The 23,908-nt window shown below is 43.3% G+C and overlaps 1 protein-coding gene across 1 annotated transcript in view; it reads right to left on the bottom strand.

Annotated features, from left to right (window-relative positions):
- The window catches only part of CACNA1E (calcium voltage-gated channel subunit alpha1 E), a 427,487-nt gene that overhangs the window by 221,269 nt on the left and 182,310 nt on the right, over positions 1-23,908 (bottom strand). Inside the window, exon 3 of the mRNA XM_066597440.1 lies at positions 20,242-20,381. Coding sequence (XP_066453537.1) covers positions 20,242-20,381 — 140 coding nt within the window. The remainder of the gene's footprint in view (positions 1-20,241; positions 20,382-23,908) is intronic.

The raw sequence follows: 23,908 nt of genomic DNA, 5'->3' as shown, positions 1-23,908 counted from the left end.
GCAGCATGCAGGTTAAATGCATCGTAGGTGCAAGGGTACATTATTCTGCTTGCCTTGGGCAACAGGACATTTCAATACCATCATCACTACCAATCATCCTGATATTGCTCCATTATCATCATAATACTCTGTATTATCAAAGGTCCATGCATGTCACCTTGTGGCCTAATGCATCATAGGTGCCAGAGTACTTCACTAAGGCCCTGTCCACAGGCATTGCGGTATCCCGCGGTGAAGCTCTGCTCAATCTTACATACATTTTCGTCTCATATTATAGCATTACCGCCTCATGTATAAGCGCATAGCGCTGTTAACCCAAAAGTGTCCTGTCCCCATCACATCACGTCACATTGCACATGACATAAACGGTTATTAAATAACTCTCATAGTACTCTGAGCTGACAGCGAGAGTCCAGGTCAATGGCACGTTATCCAAACCCTTTCCTATCAGGAACGGCACTAGGCAAGGTTGCCCATTATCGCCCACTCTCTTCATCCTAGTGATGGAGACGTTACTTCAAGATATCAGACAGAACCCAGATATTGAGGGCTTCCAAATAGGAGATGCCACCCACATCACCGCAGCCTACACTGATGATCTCCTGGTGATGGCCACCAATCCCAGGAGGGCCCTGCCGGCGCTTGTAGAGACGTTTTAAACACTTTGGTAGGTTGTCCAACTTTAAAATTAATTATGACAAGTCGGAGATACTAAATATAACGGCCCCTCACCGCACAGTTAGCAACCTGAGGGAACAGTTTGCATTCAAATGGCCCGCATCAAAAATTAAATACCTAGGTATCACCTTGACGGCGAATCCCTCCCTCCTATATGACACAAACTATGCCCCGTTGATTAAAAAAGTGAAGAACCAGCTCGACCAACTAAAAATACCACTTATTTCCTGGCTGGGTAGGAAAAACCTTATTTCCACATATATTCTCCCGCCCATCATCTATATCTTGCACTCGGTGCCAATCGACCTACCCATTACCTTCTTCTCACAAATGCACAAACTATTCCGTGACTATATCTGGGGAGGGCATAACCCGAGACTGGCCTTTTCATTTCTGAGCCAAAAGCGCCCCCAAGGTGGTCCGGGACTCCCAGACCTCCAGCTATACCACAAGGCGATTCACATCGCCAGATGGATCCTCTTAATAGACAACACAATTACCTTCCCAACACTTTGTATGGAAAGGACAATGCTTGGGAAGGATAACCAGGGTCTGCTCTGGGTCAATGGTCTCACACAAGACAAACATGTGCACCTTAACCCCATCACAAAATGCACTATCAAGGTACTGAAACATGCACGGATGGGAGTGACAAGTGCAAAGTCCCTCCCCCCCATGACACCAGCTTCTTTGATACCCTCTATTCTAGCCAATAAACCACGGGGAAGTGAAGGAATATGGGATAAACTCCAATCCACCACAATTTATGATATTCTTGACAGACCCGTCGCAGCTAGACAGCTGGCTCCCACAACCACCCCGCAACTTCCTGGAAAGGGCTACTCTATATCGCTCACTGAGATAGTTCCAATCCACCCACCTTGAGAACTTGAGAGACTCGACATGGTTCGAGACGTATACTTCCCTACCCTCTCGACCGAAAAAGTTGGTTACCCATCTTTATAAAGGACTTCTGCTGCAAAAAGCCTCGGAAAGGCCCTGGTTTTTGAGGGAATGGGAAAGAGAACTGGGACTTACTCTCAGTCGAGAAGATACCCTAAAAGTTCTGAAAAATTCCCACGGGTTCTCAAAATGCGTTCGCACACAGGAAAATTCTTACAAGCTGTTGACCAGGTGGTATAGAACCCCGGTCACAATTTCCAAAACGAACCCGACATCCCCAGATGTCTGCTGGAGATGTGAGGAAGAAAAAGGGACAGCCCTCCATATTTGGTGGGAATGTTCAAAAATTAAGCCCTACTGGCGGTCAGTCACCAACATTATCAATAAAATATGCCATACCTCTTACTCCTTTAGACCGGAGGAGATACTTATCTGGCTCCCCACAAACCATTTCAAACCCTCAAAAAAAAGTCTGCCTACAATCCTTTTAACGGCAGCTAAGCTCCTGATACCCCTCTTCTGGAAAGAGAAGGAGATTCCACAAATCCGCCAGTGGTTAGACAGGATAGCGCAAATCTTCCGGTTTGAGGAAATCCTGGCATGGAAAGCCAACACCAGGGATGACTTCACGGCCCGTTGGACCCCATGGATTTGCTTCCAGGACAATCCAGATCTCGCCACAACCTAGAATTAATGATCTGCCTATGCCCACACCACAATATAAAGACAACATCTTGCTGTTTGTTCTCCCAAATTGTTTTTCCTAATTGTTTTTCCTAAATCTACCATACCTGATCACACCCGGTTCCCCCAGGTGTATTTCTCATACCCCCCCCCCCCCCCCCCCACCTATGCCCCTGATTGTCCTCCCCGTTACCTGGCCGGAAGTATGCTATACATGACAGAAGCGTTATATTTATTCTGAAGCGTTATATTTATTCTGTTGCCTGTAATTGAATGGTTACTTTCAAGCTGGCCCTGCGTGGCTGATATGCATGTTCTTATATCCGGCACTGTTATACCATTATTTCAATAAAAAGAAATTGTTTAAAAAAAATAACTCTCATAGTGTGAACATACTGTAGTTCATACTGTGAACTCTTATGACGTCACTTACTACAGCAATAACCTGGTACATTAACACTATGCCAAAATCCCTGTATAAACTCTGGGTCATAAATCCCTACAAATCTCAGTTCCTTTTTGGGGAGATACTCCCTCAGTCCGATCTTATCCATCTGTCTCCACAGTGTGTGCACACTAACTGTTGTGTTCGGCCGGTCTTACATTATTCCTGTAGCTGTTGTCGTCCCGCTGCCTTGGCAATGTCAATGTCTTCGGAGATTAAGTCTGCTGTGAAAAAAGAGACCTGCTCTCCTTCCACGTGGTCTGTCTTCGTTTCCAGCCCCGGGTCATCAGGTCCCTCATGTGCCACTCTCTTGTGCACTGCTCCCACAGCACGGGGACAATGTGCTTACCCTGCTTAGCTGCTGTGGGAAATGGCTACTGCTATGTCCTCTGCAACTCCCTCTGCTGCAGTCAAACATAGGCCTGGGGTATCTCTGCCTGCTCTGGCTCTCTCCTCTTACTCCTGCGCCACTGGTCTGACCAGTGACGCAGCTGTAAATCAATTTTATAGCAAGTGTCTTGTGCCAGAACCCTATTCCTGGACTCTGAAGATGGTCTTGGCCTATCCCATATTGTTCCCCCTGCTGGGGATATTCCTCTTAGCGTTGACGTGGCTAGCATTGCAGGGGTAGAGCCCTTTTCTAAAGCTCCTATGCGGCTACAAAACATCGCGCCATTCAACACTTGAACTCTCTCTCCATGGCTATTAACTGTGTCCTTCAGAGTGAAGCATATGCATAGTGCTATAAGCATTCTGCTGCCGGCGCCTGATCTTCTGGTGCTTCAGTGCACCTCTTCACCAGGTCTCCTGCTCCCGGTCTCCCTCTCAGTTGGGTACTGGACAGGAGGGAAGTGGGGCCTAACATCACACCTATCGATCATTGGTTGCAAGCGGCTCTCAGAGCCACCGGTAAGGGGGAGCTGGGCACCACTACCCCCTTATACTCCTTTTTATGAAATCCCTGTGATATTCATGCACAAATAACACAAATATCCTTAGTATATTATTACAATTTCAGTATGAGCCTACAGATGGCGAGACCATAATGCATATTCACAGGTTTTTTTTCCTGCCCACAATAGCAAACCGTCTAAACTTTAGATCAAACTGGCATGAATGCTTTGTAATGTGACAGCTGACTTTTCCTCCACAACAGGTTGCCCACTGTCTGCTCCATACATCAAAGAGCAACACTCTACATGGGGAGCTAATAAGTGGTTACATTATAAAATGCAGCATAGAAAGAGAGCCATACTCCAACGTGAAATTCAGGTATTTAAAAACTCTTCTGCGTTGTGCCTGCAAAAAAATTGGCCATCGGTCATATACCTCAATATATGTACTGTAGAGTCTGATGGAGGGGGTCATGGTATTTGTATGCAATCCAACAATTGATTTAAATGGACACTGTAATGCTTCATTTTCTCTACGGTGGAGCAGGCTAGCAAACTACTTATATTGACACAGATACTCATTTTTATGGGGTCAATGAATTCAGTCCCTATATCACTTCATACATACCCCGCCGCTCCATGACGTACCTATAGGGAAGGGGTTAAAGGAGTTTTGTCATTAAAAAAAAATCAATACTTGCCTATCCGTCCCATGTCAGTCTTCTTAAGGCATCTTCTCGCTGATCTTCTCCAGTCCCCCGGGTCACTTCACCGCAAGCCGGCCGGATCCTCTTCCTTTTGTTTTGGAGGGTCCATTCTCTGCATTCTTCATCCTGAAGGTCAGTGTAGGTTATGTCGCTAGTGCCGTAACATTCACTGCTAAGAAGGGAATGCTGATCTATTGACGAAACTGCACATGCGTACTGTCTTACCGCAAGTGTTCATATAATATTGCAAAGAGATAGCACACATGCGTAGTCTCAGCAATAGCTCGGCACTCCGTTAGGCTGTGAACACTACGTCACTATTGACATAGCGTACATTGCTCTGCAGGAAATGGATGCTTTGTCACCAGAAGAGGAAGAATCGGACGGCTAGAGGTGAGGAGACTGCAGGACCCAGGAGAAGATCAGCGGAGAGACAATGTGGTAAAGACTGACGGGGAAAGAATAGGTAAGTATTGAATTTTTGTTTTCTAATGACAGAACCCCTTTAAAGAGGATTTCCAAGCACATTGGGGTCTATGTTGGAGATGGTTAAATCCGACTCCCTATTATACAGTTTGTTCAAAAATTTACAGACAGTAATTGACCTTGATTACCCTAAAAATGTAACTAAAATTTAACTCTAGCTAATCCAAATATGTACCAAATTTTAAGTATTTTTTTTTTGCTACAGAGCTCTTAATCCCCTATTTGTCTTCAAACAGCTGTTGAATGGGTGGATGCGGATCTGCATTGCCACACACCATTTTGACTTAGGGCTATCGGAGGAAGCACCTGGAAACAAGTTTTTCTCTTTGGCCTCTCTGTGATATGGTCTTTGCCCAAGCCATTACTCATCCAGATAGTTAGGAGTCAAAAAGGAGTCAGAACCGGAATGGGCGTTAATAGGGATTTTGTCACAATGGCTGGTGCTGACCAATTGTTTAGGCATCCCCCAATGAGTCTCTCTGTCACCACATTAACCCTTTCCAATCCAATTTCTATCCTGTTTTCCTAGGGGGCTTACTCTTTTTCTGCTGTTATACAACGGCGCTATATGCTGGCTAAAGCTAGTAGTGCATGAGGTGACACGGTGGATAGGCTCCAACAGCAGAGAGGCTGGCAATATACAGTAAAAGAACCCCGACGGACGTCTTCCAACATCGAGCTGTACAGCCTTAAATCATAATGTCTTTAGAGGTCAGACAGTGGATTGGAAAGGGTAACTGCTTTTATCTGCTTTTAACAGAATTTTTTTTTTTCATATGGATTTTTAAAGCTTCTTATTTCAGTAGTTGAAATGCTTTCTGTTTTTTGTTTATTGCCCCCTTTACATCTTTATTGACCCACATTAGTTTTCTCCTATTCCTAACCCTTTTATTCATGTAAAGTGTGAACAGTAAGTATTTAAGATGGTTTTAAACATTTTCCATTTATGGTCTATACTCTTATTTTTGAGGACACAATCCCAGTCCATAAGGCTAAGGGCATCTCTAAGCCGATCAAACCTTGCCCTCCTAAAGTTTAATATTTCTGTAGCTCCTTTATAAAAGTGTAATTTTATTTATTATATCATGGTCACTATTTCCCATGTGCCCCCCAACCTGCACCCCTGGTATTTTATCAGGTCTGTTGGTTAATATGAAGTCCTTAATGACGGTCCCTCTAGTCGGGTCCTATAAAATTTGGGTAAGGCAACCTTTAGAAATTGACAGAAATGTGTTACCTTTATGAGATCTGCAGGTTTTGGCTTTCCAGTTTATATCCGGATAGTCAAAGTCCCCCATAATAATTACCTCGTTGTTTGCCACTTTATCTATTTGCCTCGATAATAGATTTTCAGTGGCTTCTGTTATATTTGATGGCCTATAAAAAACTCCTATGAGGATTTCTTTCTTGTTTTTCCCTCCATGTATTTCTACCCATAGAGACTCCACATGTTCATCTCCCTCACAAATATCTTCCAATAGTGTGGGCTTTAAACATGATTTTACAGTCTGTAACCTTGTAAGTTCACCACCCAGTCACAGTTTTCCTCCAACCAGGTTTCTGTTATTCTCATTATGACATCATTACTTTCAGTTCATCGATTTTATTGGTCAGATGTCTAGTATTAGTGACCATACAGTTTAGAGGTTTTTTTGTTATTTTTTATATTAAACGTATCCCTACTAACTGTTCTGCTAGTTCTAACTGTACTAACTCATCCCACCACTCCACGCCCATGTCCAATCTTTTTCTCAAATCTCTGTCTACACTATCTTCCCCTCTAGGTCTCTGCTTGCCCTCCCCCAGTCCCCAGTTTAAACACTCCTCTAACCTTCGAGCCATCTTCTCCCGCAGCACTGCTGCACCCTCCCAACTAAGGTGCAGGCCGTCCCTTCGGTAGAGCTTGTAGCCAACCACAAAGTCAGCCCAGTTCTCCAGGAACCCAAACCCTTCATTTCCACACCAACTCTGGAGCTACTAGTATACCTCCCTAATCTCCTGCTGCCTTTCTGGTGTGGATCGTGGTACAAGTAGTATTTCAGAAAATATTACTTTGGAGGTCCTTACCCTAAGCTTACATCGTAGTTCATTGAAATTGGTTTTAAGGGTCTTCCCACTACCTCTAACTTTGTCTTTGGTGCTAATGTGTACCATGACCATTGGGTCCTCACCGGCCTCACCCCGTAATCTGTCAACCCATCCACGATGTCAAGCCTAGAAAACACACTGTTTGATGATCCCGGTCCTTGTGGCAGATTTCTCTGTCTCTAAAAATTGAGTGTCCTTTCCTACCAGGGCCTTTTTATTCTGCCCTGAACTCCTATTCCCCTTCTTACTGGAGCAGAATTCCTCTGGCAGTCAGAGGCCATGTTGTGCTGCGGCAGTGCTAACCCTGTAGTAGCATTCCCCTCATCTGCCAACTTTACAAACTTGTTGGGGTATGCCAGTTCAGGACCAGCTGCCCTGGATCTCTTCCCTCTATCCCTCCTTCTGTCACCCATCTAGCTGCCTGATAATCCTGCTATCCTGAACTTCCATCCACCACCACATATGCCCCAGCGAGTGCCTACTCAGTGAGCAGCTAACCCCTTTCCAGGTTGCCAATGGATCTCAGTGTTGCAAGCCATGCATTTAGATCCAGAATCTGCGCTTCCAAATATGCAACACATTCACATTTTGTACAACAGTATGCACCCTCAAACGCCTGTTCAAGGACTACATACATGGCGCAAGATGTACACTGGATGGCAATGTCAATCATGGAGCACATTCTAAATGGGGATCATACAGACAGATTAAGTGAAAATAATATATGCAAAAATTAAAATAGATAAATAGTTAAAGGGGTTGTCCGGCCATAAACATTAGGTCTCATTACTTCTGTTTGCCCAATACAATGCACTTTGTAATATACATTGTGCATTGTAAATTAGGCAAACAGAAGTTATTCACTTACCTCTTGGCTGCACCCCCCCTGTGTTGCTCCTCGGTTGCCATGGTTCCTGGTTCCGACAAGTCTCTAGTCCTCTTCTTGTCGGGACGACCGGGGACGCGCCTCTCCAGCACAGCTCTGCGCATGTGCAGAAGAACTTCAGCCTGGGAAGCTCAGTTCTGCCTGAGGAGGCGTGTCTGCTGGCTCTTCAACTCCAAGGTAAGAATGAGAGGAGGGGCGGGCTCTCATGGGGGGGGAGGAGGGAGGGGGGAGGAGGGAGGATGGATGGATGGATGGATGGATGGATGTGTGCAAGTGGCTGTCAGAAGTCCCGGGGGGGGGGGGGCGGGAGCGAGTGGCAGTGATGTGTGTGTGTGTGTGTGTGCAATGTCAGGAGACCCGGCTGTCAGAAGTCCCGGGGGGGAGGGGGGGGGTGCTGCTAGTGTACGTGTGGGCACTGTAAAGGGGGACTCTGTGGGGGAGGTCACAGGGGGGGCACTGTATAGGGACGCTGTGGATGGGGGGCATGTGGAGGGGGGCTACTTTGGAGTGCAGTGGGGGGGACTCTGGGGGGGTGGCATGTGTAGGGGGGGTACTGCGGAGGGCACTGTGGGGGGGCACTGTTGAGGGGGGACTGTGGAGAATGCTGTGGTTGGGGGGAATGAGGGGGGCTACTTTGGAGGGCACTGTAGGGGTGACACTGGGGGGCATGTGTAAGGGGTACTGTAGAGGGCACTGTTTGTGGCACTGTGGGGGATCATTAGGGGGGCACTGTGGGAGAGTGCACTGTGGGGGGGGGGTCATTGTGAGGGGGGGTCACTGTGGGAGGGGCACTATGAGGGCATGTGAGTGTGGGGAAATGTTTTGTTTCACTTTAGCAGGGTGGGGGGGCAGTAGGTAGCCTTGCAGTGGGGGGCTGCAGGAGAGTTCTCTCTCGGCTCCCCAGCCCCTCTCCATTCACTATACATAGTGCTGCTGTTTACACTGATGGTACGATTTTATCGTGAACCATGAGTGTATACCGCAGTCTCCCCTGGCCACACCCCCTCTGGTTATAGTATGCAGCAGGGGGCGGGGCCTGGGCGGGGAGAGACTGTAGAGCAGTTCAATAGAGGTGGGCGTGTCGTGGGCGGGGCTAGGACGTGAGCTGAGGGAAATCCTGCCTTTTCATGCCTCTTACTACCATCGAGAGCGCGCACACAGAGGAGGGAGAGCGCAGAGCATGTGAGAAGGCAGCACAGAGGCGCCATCTTTGAAAGCTGCAGTGAAGATCAGAATCTAAGGTAAGAAACTGACATTGCAGCTGATCTGCCGGCCGGTTTGAGCCCCTGTATGCTGTCTGTTACTATCCTTACTGAAAGGAAAGCAGCAGCATTATAAAAATTTTTACCCTGTGTGGCCGGACAACCCCTTTAAGCAATACAAGTGACTCTTTCAAAGTCCCTGATCTCAAATCACACACTTAAGAAACTGCACTCACACTCATTTATGATTGCTTTATATATCTCTTATCTGTAATGCTCCTGTTTGGATGGGAATTTAGTGCAGTATTAAAGCACTTTGACTTCCCATAGTGTTGTATGGATCATCAGTGCACTTGTTTGATTGGAGTGCAGGACTCGAACCTGCAATCTCCTGCACTCTAAGCAGCAGCCCTTCATACTGAGCTATTCAGCATGCTGGATAGCTCCCCAGATTCCTAGTCTTGTGTTCCTAGTTCCTTGTCTCCTCTTCCATGTCCTGGCTCCGTGTTTCCCTGTGTAGTTCAACCCGTATCTTGTTCCCTCCCCAATTAGTCCCCTATATAACTGTGGCCCAGCCACTCCCTCTTTGCGTGTTTATTGTGCTTTGTGCCTTTACTCAAGCTTCTTCCCTGCATACCTGCCTCTTTTACCCACTGATCGTCCTCCAGTATTTCCAGACTTTGAATACCTCCTGACTATTCCTATGCCTGAACCCACTGTACTGCACCGCCGTCTGGTGAACCAGACCCCAGCTCCTCCTTGACCACGCTACCCTTCAGTAGTGGCTACAACACGAGATTCAGCCCTGCGCCAAATCCATGACATCTATACAATATCTCACCATAGACTTTCTGGTGGAGGTCCCATCAGTTCCGTTTTAACACTTTCCAATCCAATTTGTATCCTGGTTTTCCTAGGGGGCTTACTCTTTTTCTGCCGTTATACAATGACGCTATATGCTGGCTAAAGGCAGTACTGCATGAGGTGACACATTGGATAGGCTCCGACAGCAGAGAGGCTGGCAATATACAGTAAGAGAACCCCGACGGATGTCTTCCAACATTGGAGCTGTACAGCCTTAATTCATCATGTCTTCAGAGGTCAGACAGTGGATTGGAAAGGGTTAATCTATCATTTATCACCTATCTAGTAGAATACCCCTTTAAAAAAATCTAACAAGTCAACTATTCATTTCTTAATACATATAAATAAAACAAGAATCTCACTTTTAGTTAAGAGCTTGTTACATTTATCTGAATACATCCCTTTAATATGGATGAGGACAGTCTGAACATTCAGTATTTTGGCAAGTATCTTCTGGGTTAAGAGCACATCAATATTTTATTCACATTCTGTATGTTTATTTAAGTGGCCGGCTTTAAGCTGAGCTGGTTGTGGCCATAAGAAATGTCAATAAACACTATTTTATAGTCATTTGGATATAATTACATTAATAAAATGTAATTGATTTATCTCCACTTTAGAAAATGTTAATTGTGTCGTTTTAATGCAAAGAAAGCCTTAAAAACACATTTGTGATGCATCTTTCTGGGTCTTAATATGAATTGCTAATTCACAATATTCACAGCCTTGCCAATTAGCATCCAATAGCTATTTTCAACCTGTTTTAAAATTCACATAAGCATAGCTTCAGAAGCACATATGGCAAAAACAATATATTTCTCCTTAAAGATATATACCTTAAGATGGAAACAATTTAAAATTATAAATGGGCAAAACATTTCTTTTCACTTTAAAGTGGTTTTCCAAAGATTGCAGGTCCACAGGATAGGGGATAACTGTATGATCAGTGAAGGTCCAACCACTAAGACCCCAATCGATCATAAGAACAGGGGTCCCGTGTAGCTCAAATAAACGGAGCAGCAGTCAAGCATGTGCGACCCTGCTCCATTCCTTTTAATAGGACTATTGGAGATAGCAAAGTAAAAGTTTTTAATGGACACTAACTTTTTGAAATATAAGCCCTCCCCCGAAGATAAACCCTAGCTAGGCTCCATGTAGAAAAAGAACAATACTAACCTAGCAGCCGGCATTCGGGTCCTAACGATGGGCTGCAGCACTGCTGCAGGCTGCCGTGTCCTCCTTCCCACTGACAGAACAGTTCTTCCTGGTAGCAGGGACTGAATACCCCGCTTCCAGCAAGCTAATGCTCTGATTGTTTAATCGAGTGCTCCGTCAGCCAAGGAAAACAGGCACTCGATTAACCAATCACAGCCATTCAATGATGTCATTCAATGAATGGCTGTGATTGGTTATTCGAGTGCTGGCTCTCATTGGCTGATGTGGCACTCGATTAACCAATCAGAGCATTAGCTTGCTGGAGGTGGGGTATTCAAGCCCCGCTTCCAGGAAGAACCGCTCTGACGACGGGAAGGAGGACATGGAAGCCTGCAGCAGCGATGGAGACCAGCACAAGGGACTCGAATGCCGGCTGCTAGGTTAGTATTATTAGACAACCCCCAAAAATAAGACACTGTGCCTCTTTTGAGGCAAAAATTAATATAAGACAGTGTCTTATTTTCAGGGAAACACGGTACTACCTTGCTGTCCACTTTCTGCTTTCACATGATTGCCAGGGGATACTAGAATGGTTGAGATTTCTGTTGCCTATACACATGAAGGGCTTAGTCAGACGGGCGTTTTTAGCCGTGATTTGCGCATGCGCATGCGTCCGGCGATTTTTTAAAACCATTGCTGTGCAATGGTATCGGACACATGAGCGCTTTTTATGCGCTCGTCCGATAAATTATAGAACAAAAAATCGCAGATCGCACCTATCTGCGATCTGCGATTCCTGTTCTCTTCTGTATATGCGCTCAATGGGGCCGGCGGCAGCAGCGCCGACCCCATTGAGAACATATAGAAGACAAATCATTCTTCTCTGCCACAGCTGTAACAGCTGTGGCAGAGAAGAACGATGTTTGCCCATTGAATTCAATGGAGCGGCAATACAGCCGCTCCATTGAAAGCAATGGGCTGCCGGCGTGCGCGGGGTGAATTGTCGGGAAGGGGTTAAATATATAAGCCCTTCCCTGCAATTCATCCTAAAATGTGTTAAAATAAAAAAAAAATTGTGTACTCACCTTTCCGCTGCAGCCGGAGTCCAGCCGCAGCCGCTGTCAGTTCTCCTGAACTGCTTCTCGGCACTATTCAGCCGGCGGGGCTTTAAAATCCCCGCCTGCTGAATGATCTGCCTCTGATTGGTCACAGCCCTGACCAATCAGAGGCTGAAAACACTCACACACCCATTCATGAATTCATGAATGGGTGTGAGTGAGGCATGCCTCTGATTGGCTCAGCGCTGAGCCAATCAGGGGGCAGGTCTGACTCACACCCACTGCAGGACGGCCGCGTGGAGCTTCGGCTGCCGGCAGAAGGTGAGTATACAATTGTTTTTTATTTTAACACATTTTAGGATGAATTGCAGGTAAGGGCTTATATATTTAAGCCCTTCCCGACAATTCATCCCGGGCTCGCCCGCAGCGCATTGCTTTCAATGGAGACGGCTGTATTGCCGTCTCCATTGAATGCACTGCGCTGGACAGCTCCGGCCCGTTTCTAATGAAACGCGGCTAGGAGCAGATTTTCGGGCGATTTGCGGGCGACTTGCGCGCACTGGTCACGCGATTTGCGGATGCACATCCGTCATGCGATCCGCAAATCGCGCGAAAAAACGCCCGTCTGACTGAGCCCGTACACTGTTAAGTCGTGCTGTAAACTCTTGCATGATGAGGTTATGTCTATGTGTGTGTGTAACAGATAGAGACCAGAATCTTAACAGTTTTTTGTGTAAAGTCTATAGAACACAGCATAGCAACAGGCTGCACCCACCAGTCCTGAGAGGATGGAGAGTGGGATGTATACCTGCAGAAGGAAAATATGCAATAGTGCAGGATATAATCGGCACAAAAAGTGTTATCCCTCATGTACACACACAGCAAGTCATCTAAAAACTCAGGTAGGCTATCAGCTATCGCCAACAGTCCCATTGAAATAAATTGAGTGATTGTGCACATGCTCTACCACTGCTCCATTCATTTAGGGGTACAAGTGCTTGATTATCTCCAGCAGTTTCTCTGAAATGAATTGAGTGGCAGCAAACATGCTAGACCGCCGCTTCATTCATTGAGGGGAACATGGAACTTCCGCTCTTCTGATCCCAACGATCGGACTCCCAGTGGTCCACCAGATCCTGCAGATAGGGAATAATTTGTAATCTTGGGGAAACACCTAAAGAACAGAACTTAGAACCAAACAACAACCATTACATCATAAAAAGAGTTGGATGTGATTAGAAAATCATTGTTGCCTTCTTTAAAAAAACAGAGCCACTCACATGAATGGAGCTGAGTTGCAAAATGAGACAGAGCCTACGGACAAAAGTCTTGCTGTTTCTCAAAGAAACCATCTATGATTGTCTACTTGCATACACTCCCTCTAAGAACGGCATGCCATGTGTCACCAAAACTATATTTAAAAGTCACAATCATACAAAAAAAATATGTTAAAAAGCAACAGTATAAAAAATATATAATGTCTTACATCAATATTTCTAAGTGGCAGTCTGTCATTTTGGAGCTGGAAGGGAATGAGCACAGCATTTTGTCATGCAGGAGCTGTGGTTATAACATTTAGCATAGCCAGTCCTTATCACTAATGCTAGGATTTGGAAATACCGGACCGATACTTCTTCGGAATGAGGCATCCAACATTTATACTAGGACATGTTCACAAACTCCGGTGGCCACATGCAGATAAAACCATGTCCACATACGGCGAGTGTCTTCAAATAGTTTTCTAATTGGCCATATGATTTTGCCAGCAATACCAGAGGCATGCCAACAAAACTGCATGGCCATGAATAAACATGTTAATGGCCATGCAATTTGGGAACATACCCTACGAATAGAAGTATTGAGTGATCAAATATTCAAACATTCAGTTTTAATGTGGTCATCAGCTCTAGACGATTCCTTATTATTATAAGGGTCCCTTGAAAAAAAAGGGGAACACATGGTTTCCTGTTTTTTAGGCTTCCAGAAATCACCTGTATTCTGTGGGGAAAGTCAACAAGTGATCTGTTTCTCCGCGGCTCTACCACTGAAGAAATTAAGCATTACATGATTCCCATTGAAATGAATGGGCTATCCACGTAATGCAAGGATGTGATTGGTCTGTAGGCAGACAATCTTTATAGCCGCTAATTACACTAAGTAATTGAGTGACTACTCCCTGCTAACAGCATGTAGAAATCTGGTAGAACATGTAAAATGCTGATAAATACCTTGTTATAACTGACGATCACAGAACATTTTCCTTATTAGTAACAGCAATATGAATGCAATGGACACTAAATGATACAAATACAGTATAATAATGTTACTGTCATCAATCATTGCTATTAAGGCAACATTCATTCTAATGTCATAATCTCCTATACTTCCACTATTCTGAGGTCTTCTGTTTGGAAAAATATCTTTACTAAGCTTAGTAGTATTTCTATACATAATTATTACATGTCAACCAGGGTAAAAGAGTGGATGTGGATAAAGGAAAGATAAAAAGGGAGGGTGGAGCAAGACCCAGTAAAAGTGGTGAAACGATTCTGGAGTCAAAAGTGTTTCGAATGATGGAGGTGCTGCCAACCAGATAACTGAAGATGGCTAAGCACCTCTTTCCTCCCTGTCTCATACAGGACCTCTGCCACATCCAGAAAGCTTTGGAATTGTGTCACCCCTAGGCATTCTTTTGTGTTAAATCCATTCGAACTGACAAAGGGGCTCGACCCCGAAACACGTAATCGCTTGCTGCTTCTCTATGTTGTTAAATAAAAAAGAAGTGCTTTCACTATTGCATTTTTGACCTTTAGCTTTCAACTTGCTCAGAGTGTTGGGCCTTCACCACCAGTAGTTCACCACATTCTCTTTTGTGGATAAAGGAAAGGGAGAGAATTAAAGGAGTTTTCTTAGATTTTACTATTGATTGCCTATCCCCAGCAAAGGTCATCAACAGTTGATTGGTGGGGGTTCTACTACTTGAAATACCCATCAATCAGCTGATCGCCCAGCCCGCCTTCAGTGCAGTGAGGCTGGACATCATAATCTGGGTTGGAGATGGAAGTTTAATCATTAAAATCAGTAGAAGTCAAGATACCTATTAAATTTGCTGCTCCAATCCCAATGACTATATCTGGTCCAGCTGCACTGACAGGGGACTGAAGGTTCAGCTTATTGGCAGGGATCTCGAGTGGCTGATTCCCAATGATCAACTATTGATAACCTATCCTGAGGATAGATCATCAATAGTAAAAGCCTGGAAAACACCTTTAAATCTAAGAAATGTGTCTCCTGCTATTGAGCCAAAGAAGGGGGGAAAACATATGGCTTGAGCCAATTTGCCATAGAAGGAAAAACATTTTCTTCCTGATCATAAGAAAGTAATCCGGCTTATGTAAGAAGATGCTACAAGAAAAGCAGTAGTCCTTGAGGAGAACAGCTAAGCCCTGACAACCTAACTGCCTTGCACACATCCTTAGCCCTTGTAAACAGTTTGAGCTACGATTTACAAAAAAAAGGTTTTATGAAGATATTGTCAGTAAAGTAACTAATGATTGCTTTGGACAATACCATTTTTTTTAAAGCTCTCTCAATCAATAATCCAATAACAGGATGTCGCAATCAGCTGATTGGCTCTTTTCCCAATCAGTGGACCCAAGCCAATCAACTATTGATGACCTATCCTGATGATAGGTCATCCATAGAAGTTGCCTGGAAAACCTCTTTAACCCCTTGAGTGGCGGGTTTCCTACCACCCTGTCGTGCCCACCAGGGCAGGTTTTTTAAAATAGTCTAATCATTGAATTTCAACTAATTTTGCAGTTGCGTCTCAAGAGCCATAACTTTTTCATTTTTCCATTGACATGGCCATATAAGGGCTCATTTTTTGCGGGACAAGTTGTGATTTTTTAAACAGGGGGGAGGAAAAAAAGAAATGGGGAAAAAAGAAAAAAAGGGGCCATGTCATTAAGGGGTTAAATAATGTATTAACTTCCTTCTCCGGGTCATTACGACGCATGGATACCACATGTGTGATTGTATTTTTGATTTTTTACAAAGTAAAGGAAGACAAGTGTTTTTTTTATTTATTTTTTTATTTTTTACCTTTTTTTTGGTCCCTTTAGGGGACTTCCACAGGGACCCATCAGGACCCCCTGATCACATTCCGGGGGTCCGATGGTGACAGCCCTTTACATGCTGCAGTCACATAGACTGCAGCATGTAAAGGGTTAACACAGCAGAGATCGAAGGTTTTCTCTGATCTCTGCTGTAAGAGCTGGTACCTAGCTGTCCTCTGACAGCTAACAACCAGCTCTCCCTGCCACAGAGACCATCGGCTTGCTTCTGACAAGCCGATGGTCTCTATGGCAACCTGTAAACAAACCAGTGCAGGAGATTGCCGGCATATCGGCAATATCTTCTGCTGGTTTTTCAAAGCCCTTGCTTTGTTCTCTGTGGGTCTGTGCAGGCAGAGCACACTGTCACAGCTTGTGGCATTGTGCTCTGTAGCTCCCATAGTGATGCATAGCCCGGAAATCTTCCGGGCTATGTTGCTATGAGCAGTGGAGCTCGTCCCGGAAAATTTCCGGGCGTGCCACTCAAGGGGTTAAATCAGAGTTCCCTTATGGGGTATTCGGAATACGTTTGGTATATGGTACGTGTTATCTAAACCAAGCAATATGACGACTTCCGAATCCATTGTATGCTATGCATGTTTCATTGCAGGGCATACTTCAGTATACAGTAATCCATATTAATGGGACTCGTTATAAACCACTGATCAGTAGGGGTCCAAATACTTGGAATTTCATAAGCCCTGAGCATGGACAGGCTTTATGATCACTCTGCCATATGGCTGCTTGCTATTAAAATGAAAAGTGGTTATAGAAACTGTCAAATTAGTACACAGACCCTCTTCCTACAATCAATCTTATATGACATGTCTTCTTTGCATGTCATAAAACACAATCATGGAAAAAGCACATAAAGAAGTTAAGCCATGTTAAGATTTTAAACATATTCCGAAAAGAAAAAAAAATGTACTTATGTCACCCAAGTGATGACTCATGAACTTAATAGCCTTGGTATTATATCATGGAAACACTAAAAGAGACCCAATAAATGACAAAGAAAAGAATGACAGAGAAAAAGATATAACAGACAAATTAAATGAGCTAAATCCACTTAGATTATATGACCAAGGCCATTAGTACAAAAAAACCCTCAACACTGAAGCCATTACTACAGCATGAAATGTGTAAAGAACCTCTTGAGAGAATAACACATTGCTTACAATAATATACTACTATGCAAATATTTGCATTCTGTCCAGTACGGTGATTTATAGTACTTCCATCAATGAAATATTCCAAAGTAGCTAACCTACTACCAGTCATCGAAGTCAAAAGACACAGAGATTTGCCAGTGGAAATAGTTACAATTTTGAGGAATAAATGTCTAATTTCAATAATTTATGGTAGGTTTTCAATTAGAAACCTAATACATAGTGACTACTACAAACGAGTGTAATATCAGGCCAGAGTAGTCTTTGTGTATACAACCCTTGGATGTTGTAACAGTATTTTTGTGTCTGAACTGGAACTAAAGATGATTTTGTGAAAGCTATTCCTCACTACAAATATCAAAGAGAAGCTCCTAACCGGTGATGAGTGAACTTCTGATATGATTGGTTCAATCCAAACTAGTTCGAAACCCTAATTAGTTCAAAATCCCTAAAACTTATGTATAACACTGTCTAAGAGACATAAAAGCCCTATATAACACTCAGAGTATTATATAGGGCTTTTATAGTGTTCTACACCAGTGAGCAAACCAAACCAGTTGAACCCTGTTTCGGGCAGAACTTTGCTAAAAGCTCGATTCGGGCTTTTGCGAAATAGAACATTTAGAAAATTGTCAACCGAAAACAGGGTTCTACTGGTTTGACTCACTCAACCCTACTGGTAACTTTGCTGTGAACTTCCCATTTTTCTGATACTACCATACTTCAGGATGGCCATTAGGATTCAAGCTAATGGGTTGTAGCTGTTTTCAACCCAGATATATCAATAACATATTGCCATATGTTTATGGTCATTGAGGGTCTGGCCACTAAAATCTACAGCAGACACTAAAATGTAAAAGGTCTAGTGGTGGGGGAGCCCAAAATAAAATATTTATGACTTATAGGGTTTGTCCCAATAAATGTTTTTTTTGTGTGTTAAAACCTCATTCTCCATGCAGTAACATAGCTAACCTGCATATACTCACCTCTCCCCACTCCCTGCTGTGCTCCGCCCCACAGTATATGTCAGTTAGTCATGGGGAATGGAGTTTTAACAAAAAAAACACCTTGGACAACCCCTTTTAGTCTAATGCAATCTCTCTAACTAGTAGCAAATTATAGGGGCTACAGTGGTCATAATTGTAACTGAGCCACTAAGCCAGAGAATCCCACAGGCCTTCCTAACCTCACTAAGTCACTGTGCTCTTACTTCTTTCATGTTCTGTCTTCTTCAGAATAAGGCAGTCTGTGCATGCTGATACCTCCTCCCTTGTCTCCTCCTATCCGGTACTCCGAGGCATCCAAGTCGAGGAAACGGGAAAGAGGATTCAAGATGCAAAGGCTGCTATATGGCACGCTATGCAGGAAGTAAAGGATAAAAGTAAGGGTGCACTCAGTTTCTGTGTACCCTTACTAGTGGATGTACAGACTGCAGAATGTATTATTACCTTGGTGTGTACAGAGGTGACACTATTATTTTTGTCAGGGCGCAAAGATGTATTATTACATTCAATCTCCCTTATTTGCATATTACCTAGAGTAGCGTGCATGGCCATTTGAGTCTCCTCACTCACCGTCTAGGTTCTCTACATAAGGAGAAAAGATAACGTTTCTGACCCCCGTCCCAGGCCTCTCACTAGCAAAGCCAGACTCCTACTGTACACTGATGAATTGCAAATACCCTGAAACAGCTGTCTGTACATGGAGTCTGGCTTTGCTTTTAATTCCCAGCCATTGTTACAAGGCTTGTTTAAAAAGTCTTGACTTTGGCTTGTATAGGAATGCTGCCTTGCAATAGGTGGCGCTGTGGAGGTTTTATTCCATCTCCCTTATTTGCTTATTACTTTAAGGCGCAAGTGAGACTTATTACTTTGTGGGCACTATTACCTTGTGGGGAGCATAAAAGGGGATTGTTATTATGGGGGGTACAAAGAAAGACACAGTTATATTGGGGCACAAAATGGTAATTTTTACTGAATAAGAACACAAAGAGGGCAGCAATCTCTTTTTGGGGCACAGATGGGAACTATTACTGTTGGGCACATAGGAGGCATTATTATTTTGTGGTGGGGACAAGGGAATTAATACTCTGTATGTGCACTATTACTTGGTGGGTCAAAGGCAGAAGCACCGAGCGTAGCACTGAAAGTATCAGCAAGATGGGGAGACTGTGTGTCAAGCTGAGTGGTGAATGGAAGAAGTCATCATGGTGGTTTGAGCCCAGATAGAGAAGAGTTGTGAAAGTAAGCATGTAGACGCCATTACCTGTGAGTCACTGCATGTAACTGTATTATAATGATCATCAATCAGTGTGTAGTGCTGATATCTAACTATTATATAATGACTGCATTAGATAGAGATATACTATTATACAGAGCTGAGCTGCTGTATGTACTTAAGAGACTCAGCGATGTTGCTGAAGGCCACAGACGAGCCACAGCCATGAGCAGTAGTTGGAGGGTCCAACCTGAGCTCTTGAATCTGGACACATGAACCATTAGCTATACCCATCCATCCATCCATCCATCCATCAAATGCAGTTTATAATCAATATCACATTAGGTGTTCTCTTTGGCATGTTCTTTTTAGTGATACCTGGTGTGACTTGTTTCATAGAGCACCAATTAACTATCTAACCAATATGGTAATTGACATTTCTACTTCATGTTGTCTTGTTTGCTTTGCCTACAATATCTATCCTGCATTTATATCTGGCATTTCAGCAGATAATTCAGCATAAATTGTCGTATTTGGATGACATTTGCAAATATGCACTTACAGCATGGCTCAATCTATATTAAACAACACGTCCATCACACTTTATTATGGTTGTTCTAAGACATACAGTACAAGATAGATATTCACCGTCCCCCTAGATGGACCAAGAATTATACTAAAAGACACTTACCCACTGAGTACTACAATAAAGTCCATTACATTCCAGCCATTCCGGAGGTAAGAACCTTTGTGGAACACCAATCCCAGAGCCACAATTTTAATTCCAGCTTCAAAGCAAAATATCCCTATAAAATAGGGTTCTGTCTTTTCCTGCAAATAAAAAGGAAGATTTGTAAAAACAGGTACATATATATACTAATAGCTGTACGTGTCACACAATATGAACAATCAGAGAAGCTTGTGTAATCCTAAAAAAGGATGAGATGGCCCTACCAAAAAGCTTGCAATCTAGAATGGATGGGGGCCTTAATAAACTTGGATAGAAGCAGAGACTTTGGTCATGATATTATAAACTTCTATGAAAAAAATGGTGTTGATGCGCTATTTGCTAAACCTAGATAGAAATGATAAAAATATACAATAAACAAATTGGATGTGATGTCCTGACAGCATAGAAGTAGGAAGTGGAAGAGGGAAAAGGCTCTCCTTTTGATTCCAGTGGAAGTAAAGATGGCGCAGGCACCTCCTCCCCTGTCTGCTTATGAGAATATCCGGTGAGCTGTACTGGTTAGCGGGTCAGATGATCAGCTGATGGAGAGTGACCCCAAGTGGCGGAGTCTTGTCCATCAACTACTGGTGACCTATCAAAAGGATAGGTCTTCCATGAAAAAATGGGCAGACAACCCCATTAATGTTTCTTTAACCTCTCAATTACCTATTTTATTGGCCCAGCGCGTCCTACAGAACACTAGCAGCACACTTGTCCTGTCACACCTGTCTGCATGTCGTCCATGGATGTAGAAGGTGATGTCTGTGGGAGAGACCCTGTGTCTCCCCTTCTTTCTGAAGCCTAGAGCTCATCACTAATGTCAGCTAGTCTCTCATTGGCTGACAGTAAGGTTTAATTTCACTTGTGTAGAGCCCTAAGGGTGGGAAACAAACATACAAGTCCCCATGCAAGAGTGGGAGGAGCTGAGAAGTGTAGGAAGGAAATAGAGGTGATAAAGGAGAGTGACCGTGAGAAGTTAGGCAGACTCAGCCAGGTGTGAGAGAGAAAAGGTTGCAATTCAGTTGTCGGAGAGGAGGAGTCAGGCACAGCACGTTTGTTACCCAAGGTGGAGTGAGGTGAAAACCCACTCCCTTGGCACTGCAGTGGAGGAAAAAAAAGAACCTTTCTGAGGTCCATCTTCCACAAACAGTGAGTTATAGCTACTCAGTGAAGTCAAAGCCAGGATTAGAATTACAGCCACTTGTCCCTCTGCTTCATAAATCCTTCATTCAAATCTAACTCAATTATTCATCTAAATCCACTAGTGGGGAAATTGTCTAGTTAATCAATCTCCAGGAAAGGAAGTGAGAGAGCGTTGAAGTCAGAGTATCTTCAATTCAAAACTGCTGTACTTTCTTGTTGTACGCAAATTGCCTTATAGTGCTGCATTTTGGCGTTCTTTCTGCAAATACGTTTAGAGAGTATTCAAGTTATAATTGCAAATTTAAAAGTTAGTAAATCTGCACACTCTCAGATTACTAAACTAGACGGGACTCGACTCTGTTATTTCTGCGGCATATCACCCCGAGTGTCCATTTAGAGTGTTGACATCACGTGACAAGGACTAGGCCTCCAGCCACTCACAACAGTAAATTCATTGGGGCGTTACACTATTTGAATATTGACTAGATTTGTTATCTCTTCCTAATGTGTGTCCCCAGTGATTTGACCCATATCCTCAGACAGACCCCTGTTTCAATCAGAGAAGAGACAGAAAGTGACAAAAGTGAATGAATGGGAGATGCAGAACTAGTGAAAATAAAATTCCATAATAGGTAGACCTCTTAAGTATAATTATTATATGTGATTGTTTTCCTATATTAATTACTATTTTGCCACATTTTTTAATATGAAAAAAATGATACATTTTCTACATTTGAATATATATTAAATTACATTTAATAGCCCCTCCATTTGAATAAGGAAGAGCCTTTGCTCATTTAACCAGAAAAAGCATAGTTATATCTGGTTTCACAGTGCTAAAAGGGAGGGGATTTGATGGAAGAACACTGACTATCAATTTTAACTAAATAAAGATATGTAAGTTGAGCCATTCAGGTCACTGATTGAGGGAAAAATATCATACATTTTTAAATATACACACAAATGTACCCAAAGTGTCACAGTTTATAACTGACAGGCACAGTGAATGCAAGAGTCCTTGAGATATTGGTCACCAAATCAGCTAATCATATGGTGGAATTAATCCAGTTCTGAGACGAAAATGTTTTGTATACATAGTTATAAGGTAATAGTGTAACAGGGTGGAAGGCTGCCCCTGCTACAATTAGGAAAAAGCCAATAAAATTAAAGTCAATGGACAGTTATGCAGACTGTATTATTAATGTTGGCCACTAGAGGAGGCTCCAATACTGGCAGAGATTATTGCTTATAGAAGTGAATAGGAGCTATTATATTTTATGGACTTAACTGAGCATGCTCAACAGGAATGTGGGGGAAATCTCTAGAAAAGGGGTTCTGAGGAACTATATAAGGAGACTGAGCAGAGCAGTGGTGGTTTTGGCAGGTGAAGAGTTTGGTGCAGACAGTCCTGCTGCAATGACTGTTGAGTAAAAGAGCTGTTGCCAAGGATTGCTGGGCTGGGAACTGCTGGTGCAAAGGACCTCTGGTTCAGCAAGCTCCCGGGATGCTCAACTTCAAGAGCCACTTGCCTACCACAGACAAGGACTCCTGATGGCTATCACCCCACCCCACCCATCTTATTTCTGTCATGCTCTGGACTTCTTTTGTGTATACTGTACTCATTTCCTTGCAGTACAGTCTCCTGATACTTATCAAAAAAAAAATCTTCATTTTTAGATTCCTCCTTGCTTTCTCTTCCTCTGTGCTGTGCTTGCAATCTCATGAAGCATCAGCATAGCAACACATGACTGGTTAGAGCTAGTGCCATATCTGCCTGCTGGGAGGATAGTGTGATTATCATTACTCTCTATAGTCACTAAAAGATCACAAATATTGCACAGTCCATGCAGTTTCATTATAGGGGAAGTTCTGGAAACTCAGATTGTCACTGGGGATCACAATGAGATCACATGACCCACCTGAAGAAAAGGAAAACCTAACCAAGGTAATACTAGCCAACTTTTATATACTGTGGAAATACAGTAATTAAATAATTATTCAGTGAGAAAAAAAAATCCACCAGAGTGGCCTTTTAATTTTCTGCACACTGTCCTAAAATCCACACTCATTTTTTGTCCTCTACATGTGAAGTTTTCTAGCTTTTTTGTTTTTTAAACTCATTGACATACATTTTCCTGTTGTCTTAATGGACATGAGAAACATCAGGAAATGGTATTGGATAACAGTGACTTTCCAGAATTGATGGTTTGGCTCATTTAAGATCTAGACAATACAGCTTCCTGTAGCGGCCAAATCATATGGCAAAACAGATGGAACGATTCATCCAAATCTGATACTAGTTAACATGACTCTTGTGAATGTACTTTTCGTAAGTAAATTGGAAACGGTCTTAAATTGATTTATTACTACTGTATTTCCAATGATAAGGTAATTTATAATTTAACCCAGTAGGAGTTTGAGGGCATAGCTTGTGAATGAGAGCAAAAAAAAAAATCACATTGGTGAAAAATGCTACTCAAATACA

This window comes from Eleutherodactylus coqui, chromosome 3 (assembly GCF_035609145.1).
Source record: "Eleutherodactylus coqui strain aEleCoq1 chromosome 3, aEleCoq1.hap1, whole genome shotgun sequence".
NCBI lineage: Eukaryota > Metazoa > Chordata > Amphibia > Anura > Eleutherodactylidae > Eleutherodactylus > Eleutherodactylus coqui.
Note: the sequence above shows the minus strand (reverse complement) of the source record. Positions and strands in the feature narration are given on the sequence as shown.